Source organism: Orycteropus afer, unplaced genomic scaffold (genome assembly GCF_000298275.1).
Source record: "Orycteropus afer afer isolate SDZICR_OR568_19922 unplaced genomic scaffold, OryAfe1.0 scaffold00042, whole genome shotgun sequence".
NCBI classification, from domain to species: domain Eukaryota; kingdom Metazoa; phylum Chordata; class Mammalia; order Tubulidentata; family Orycteropodidae; genus Orycteropus; species Orycteropus afer.
Window position 1 is genome coordinate 11,981,191 of NW_006921629.1, and position 6,900 is coordinate 11,988,090.

A 6,900-nucleotide genomic window follows, 5' to 3' on the forward strand; every position below is an offset into this window, starting at 1 on the left:
CCAGGCCCAGTTTCCTTTGGAGAGAAAAAATGTAGGATAAAGGCAAGAAAGGCAACAATGATTTGGGGCCTGAGAGATAAAATCAACCCAGAACAAAAAGGAGGAATCTTCTTGCTATTTCTGTCTGGAACACAAGTGTGTCAGCAATGAAGAAGTGGGAGCTCTGTCCAGCAGAGCATCAGGAAAGGGGCACTCTCACCTTGGCACCATCTCCAAATAGCTTTCAGGCAGCAAGCTTCTTAGAGAAGGTCAGAGCTCAGGAACATCAGTGGCTATGTGGTTGAGAACATAAGTGACTCCCTTCCTTCATAGTCCATGACCATGTATATTCTGATAGGGATGAGATGGTGGCACTGTGCTCCTGTGGACAGGTGAGTTGAAGGATTTGATTCTGTAAAACTCTGGCATTACTTTAAGTGTGACCTTATTTATGGCCAAGACAGATGAGTTTTGGGGGACATTGTGTTACACATACATATCTTTTCTTTGCTACAGATCTATAAGCTCATTCTGAGCTGAATCTATGTGTTCCGGTGTACTAAGGAGCCTGTAGGAGCTCTGGTAGTATAGTGCCTAAGGCACTTGACTGCAAACCAGAAGCCTGGTGGTTCAAACCCACCAGCAACTCCTCGGAAGGAAGATGGGGCAATCTACTTCTGTAGTGATACTGCCTTGGAAACCCAAGGAGGGATTGCTATGAGTCGGGTCCGACTCGATGGCACATAACAACAACAATGTCTTGCATATGGTAGAGGGTTCCCAGTTTCTCTTTAAATTCCATCTTTAAAAAATTACCCTTTTGTGAATCTCTGAAAGGCTTTCCCTTGGAAGAGTTTTCTGAGAGCTCCATGCATGTCCTTGTTCCTCAAGCTATAGATGAAAGGGTTCATCATGGGTGTTACCACAGCATACATCACTGTGGCAACTGAATCCTTCATGGAGTACGTGTGGAGGGGCTGCAGGTATACCATACCAAGAGTCCCATAGAAGAGGGAGACCACAGCCAGATGGGAAGCACAGGTAGAGAAGGCTTTGTACTTGCCAGTAACTGAGATTATTTGGAGGATGGCTCTGACAATCCGTGCATAGGACACAATCATAAACCCACAGGGGGTGAGGAAGATGAAGCAGCCAGTGGCAATCAGCACTGTGTGATTGACCTGGGTGTTGGAACATGCGAGCCTCAGCAGGACATACATCTCACAGAAGATGTAGTGGATCTTCTGGGATCCACAGAAGGTCACCTTGGTCATTAGGAGGGTGAGAATGAGGCCATAGAGGACAGAAAGGACCCAACAAAAGGTCAGGAGCAACACACAGAGGCCAGGGCTCATGACTGTGGTGTAGTGGAGGGGGCGGCAGATGGCCATATAGCGATCATAGGCCATTGTGGCCAGAATGAGGTTGTCCAGTGTCACCAAGGAGATCAGGAAGTACAGCTGTGTCAGGCACCCTGCATAGGAGATGGCTTTGTTCTGGGACTGAAGGTTCACCAGCATCTTGGGGATTGTGTTGGTGACAAAGAAGAGGTCGGTGAAGGAGAGGTTGACCAGGAAGATGTACATGGGAGTGTGCAGATGGGGGTCAGAGCTGATAGCCAGGATGATGAGCACATTTCCCACTACTGTGACCAGGTACATGGACAGGAACATCCAAAACAAGATTTGTTGGTGCTCAGGATTCTCTGAGAGTCCAACAAGCAGGAACTCAGAGCCTCTAGTCTGGTTGTCTCCATCCATTTCTCCAAAGGTCTGTAACATTAGCACCAACAACTGTTTAGGAAGTTCTCTCAATTGACTAAGGACATGCAGTTAAGCAAAATCAAGTTTTCTTAGTGTTAAAAGTATCTTAAATTAGACTTTATCATTTTTCAAATAAGCAACAAAGGAATAACATTCCCAAAAGCATAACATGGGAATCCTTTATGCAATTTAATCATTCTAGCAACTTCGAATCTTGCTTATGCACTATTATAGAATTAAAATCTGTATCTTATTTTAAATCCTATCATCTTATTAAACCTGTAGAAGTGTTTAAAGATTACAGATTGTCCTTACATATTTACAGTACTGTGTAAGTTTTGAAATGATATTTAAAGTAAGTATATGCATTCTAGGAAATGGATATTGTACAGTTGGACAAACAGGGGAATAAATATACTCGCAAAGAAAAGGAACGGTTATCATTATTTGCTGATATAGTGATCTATCTGGAAAACCTAAGGCAATCAAATGAAACACTTGTTGTTGTTGTTGTTGTTATGTGCCATCGAGTCAGCCCTGACTCATAGCGACCCCTCCTTGGGTTTCCGAGGCAGTATCACTACGGAAGTAGGATTGCCCAACCTTCCTTCCGAGGAGCGGCTGGTGGGTTTGAACCGCCAGCCTTCTGGTTAGCAGTCAAGTGCCTTAGCCGCTATGCTACCAGAGCTCCCTAACACTATTAGAAATAAAAAGAGAAATCAGTGGCCAATAACTAATAAATAAACCCCAAACTAAAAGCATTCCCAGTAAATCATATAAGGCAATGATCAAGCCTGTGCTGTCAGAGTGATTGAATCTAAGTCTGAGCTCTGCCACCTACTCTCTGCAAATCCTCAGACAGTTTACCTGAGCTCTTTGAGACTCAGTTTCTTCATGTACAAAATGGGTTGGGGTGAGAATAAAATCAAGTAATAAAATGCTTAACGTAAGGTGCTGGTGTGCAGTGAGAACTCAATAAATATTGTCCATTATGATATATAAATAACAATCAGGAAAATAGGGCTAAAATATAATGGAAAGCAATCCCATCTGTATTAGCAACAAAATACTCTATGCATTAAAATATTAAAAAAGGGAGACACTAATCTTCAATTCATAAGGAAAGGAAAGAAGACCTGAATCACCAAAGCAATCTTAAGAAGAAGAACAAAGTAGGAGGCCTCACATTTCCCAATTTCAAAACAGCTACAGTAATCAAAATAGCCTGGTACTGGTTTAATGATAGACACATAAACCAATGGAATAAAATTGAGAGCCTAGAAATAAGTCCATATATCTATGGTCAACTGATTTTTGGTATTAAGCCCATTCAATGGAGAAGGAGTAATGTCTTCAACAAATGGTGTCAGGAAAATTGCATTTCTACATGCAGAAAAGTGAAGCAGGACCCATACCTCACACCATACACAAAAACGAATTCAAAATGATTCAAGGGCCTAAATACTACATGTAAAAGCACAAAGTTCTTGGAAGAAAATGTAGGGGTGAAAGTCTGGGACTTAGTTTTTTTTTTTAAATAATAGATTATGAAATATATCATCAAGTGCATCATGAGCAGAAGACAAAATTGGTAATTGGGACCTCATGAAAATGAAATACTTATGGTCATTCAAAGACTTTCTCAAACAAGTAAAAAGATAACCTAAAAGGTGAGAAAAAAAAAACCTTTAGGAACTCTATGGCCAATAAGGGCCTAATATCCAAAAAATAGATAAATATTCTATAATGTAATAACAAAAAGACAATGCAAAAATTAAAAGATGGGCAAAGGACATGAACAGACACTTCATTAAAGAGGGTATTCAGGAACAAACTCATGAAAAGGTGCTCATCGTCTTTAGCCATTAAACCTAAACCAAACCCACTGTTACTGAGTTGATTTAGACTCATAGTGATCCCCATAGATTTTCCAAGGCTGTAAATCTTGGGGAAGGCAGACTGCCTCATCTTTCTCCACTCAGTGGCCGGTAGGTTCAAACTGCTAATCTTTTGGTTAGCAACGGAATGCTTTAACCACTGCACCACCAGAGCTCCTTTTTGGTGGTATATTGGCAGATTTTTTAGTCAGAACCTATGGTCCAAACCCCACCTTAACACATACAACTGTTTTTGAGAAAACCACTATCCTTTACTGAGCACTTGGTCAGACAATGTGTTAAGTGCTCTGTGTTTAGTTATATTATCACATTTTATTGATGAGGCATCTGAGACCTAAAAGGTTAATGAGGTTACCAAAATAGCTCAATGAGTAAATGATGAAGCCAAGAGTCAAACCCCCATTTTTGCCTCCAAACTGTGTCTTAAACCCTCTGTCATATGTTAAATGAGAGAAATAATGTCCACCCTACTGGGGGATGGGAGAAAGCAGAAATGCTGTACCTGGAAGCACTTCTCCAACCATAATCTGATTATAAATAAGAGGTGCTCTACTGGAGCATTTCTCCAACCATAATCTGAATATAAATAAGAGGTGCTATACTTCCTGAAGGAAGTCCTACTCTAAACTATTTCCTCAACGTCTGACTCTTTTCCATCCCTCTCCAGCAGGAAACCGTGCTCTCCGGACTGAGAAGGATCAGGGGCCTCAGTCTTGCCCTGTCCTGGGTTGTTGATATTTCCCACATCTACTCATAGGAGTAGGCTCTGCTCACTCTGTGCCTGCAGGGAGTGGTTCAGGATGTCGAGGTGGAGACTCATTTGTGGCTGGCTCCTTGGTGCTGTCTACTTGGGAGAGAGAGAGAGAGTGAGTGAATGTATCATTATGGGCTACCTGTACAAAGGGATATGGATTTTCCAGGCCAGGGGCCTTAGAATAAAAAGAGGGACAGATAGTTGAGTCAGACTGGCTTCCAAGAACTAAAAGGCTGTGTCAGTGAAGAGGGCTGATGAGGAAGTGGATTCCCCGTCATGGAAGGCAGTCAGAATTCAAAAGCTGCATGATACCATGGTCTGAGTGGTTGTTTCAGAGCACATTCAAGCATTTAGTGGAAAACCAAAAAACTCCTTGCCGTCCAGTCGGATCCGACTCATAGTGACCCCTCCTTGGGTTTCCGAGGTGGTATCACTACAGAAATAGATTGCCCAACCTTCCTTCTGAGGAGTGGCTGGTGGGTTTGAACAGCTTGCCTTCTGGTTACTGGTAAAATGCCTTATACACTATGCTACCAGAGCTCCCATTAAGCAGAAATAGGTGATGATTAGGAGCCCTGGTGGTGCAATGGCTAATGGCTTGGCTGCTAACTGAAAGGTCAGCAGTTTGAACCATAGGAACATTTTCTCCACAGGAGAAAGATGACACAGTCTGGTTCTGTAAAGATTTACAGCCTTGGAAATCTTTTGAGGAAGTTCTTCTCTGTCCTATACGGTATTTATGACTTGAATTGACTTGACAGCGATGAGTTTGCTTTTGGAGTTTTAAGTGATGGTTGAAGTCTCTTTTAACACTCACTGCCATTGAGTCAATTCCAACTCATAGCAACCCCCACTGGGTTTCTAAGGCTGTAAATCTTTTCTTTTTTTGGTCAATGTCTTACCCTTGTCAGTGTGTGCTGTCCACCCAGACTAAGTTATCCCTAACAACAAGAACAACAACAACAACAATAATAATAGCTAGCACTACAGATAATGCATCTGACACTGTTCCAAGTAGTTTTTTTTAATACATTTTACTGAAATGTAATTTATGTACAGTGAAATACACAAAACTAAAGTGACATGGGTCAATGCATTTTTTTTTTTTTTTTGCAGTGTTCCCTCCCCTCCCCTTTCACTCCTGGCAACCAACAAAGAAAGTTTCCCTCGGTATATAAATTGTCAAGGGTTCCTTGACCCTCCACAACAATGAACTAATACTATACTTGTCTTCTGTGATTCACTTATTTCACTCACTAAGGCTGTAAATCTTAATGGAAGCAAACTACCTTATCTTTCTTCCACGGAGCAGCTGGTGGGTTTAAACCACTGACATTTTGGTTTGTAGCCAAATACCTTAACCACTACACCACCAGAACTCTTTCTTTTAACACTAAGATTCCAAATTATCACATAATCATGTGATAGTCCTTTGGTATTTGAATGAACACAAAAGTAAACCTTATCACACATTCTAGAGACTTTTTATATTTTCAACTTCTTTCGGAGGTGGTATCTCTATGGAAGTAGATTGCCCAATCTTCCTTCTTAGGGGTGGCTGGTGGGTTTGAATGCCAGCCTTCTGGTTAGCAGTCAAGTGCCTTAGGGACTATGCTACCAGAGCTCCCTCCCTGTTGTTTATTACCCATGTAATTTTCCTGTGGTTCTGTATCATGAATAATTTCATTTTAATCCTCATAGTACTTACATGAGACTTTGAAGCAAAGAGGTCTGTGCAAGGTCATGGAGTGAGGCTTTGAGCAGGAGTTCCAGGCTTTGGGTTTGCTGTATATTAGCCTAGTACTGGGAGAAAGGAGGGAACCTGGAAGCTTGAAGCAATCAAAGGGGAGGCTGCTTGACCTTTCAAAAAACAGAATGGCAATGAGAAAAGGGAACCAATGGGCTAATCTTGTAGATCACTCCAAGACCACAAAGTGACCTCAGAATGAAAAAGAGTGCCCTTGTGGCTTCCTGCAGTGAACTAACTTTGAGTTCACCTAGCCACCACCTCTATTTCTGCCATAAAGATAAGTCTTTTGCCTCCTCAGACCCCATCAGAAACTACTTCCTTCCACAGCCTGGTAACTGTAGTTCAGGACCCTCTGGGACATCTGCCTAATAGGAGGGTGGTGGGAGGCAGGTAACAGTGCTGGGGAAAGCCAGAAGACACTCAGAGAAATTAATACATCTGCTCTCTAGGCCTTAAGGTAAGTACCTCCCATACTCTAGTCGGCATCAGAATCACCTGGGATGCTTGTTAAGAACAGACGCTGATTTAGTAGCTTTAGTGGTTTAGTAGATCTGGTCTGGAGAGCCAGCATCTTTTAGCAAGCACTCAAGTAATTCTGATCCTATGCTTTAAAATACTGCCGAGTCTGTAAGAGTCACTGGGTTTTGGACACTTACATGGTTGCCCCTCTGCTGTGTGACTAGGTAGAGAGGGAAGAGGAGGTTGGGGTGGTCTAGGCCTCGAATTGGCACTGGAAAACTGAGTGTTAGCACTTCC

General features: G+C 42.2%; 1 protein-coding gene across 1 annotated transcript; it reads right to left on the bottom strand.

Moving 5' to 3' along the window:
- Positions 1-791: 791 nt before the first annotated feature.
- LOC103194211 (olfactory receptor 1D2-like) lies at positions 792-1,787 on the bottom strand. Its single transcript, XM_007937579.2, has one exon. The coding sequence runs from the start codon at positions 1,758-1,760 to the stop codon at positions 792-794; it is 969 nt and encodes a 322-aa protein (XP_007935770.1). The 5' UTR covers positions 1,761-1,787.
- Between the last annotated feature and the right edge of the window lie 5,113 nt (positions 1,788-6,900).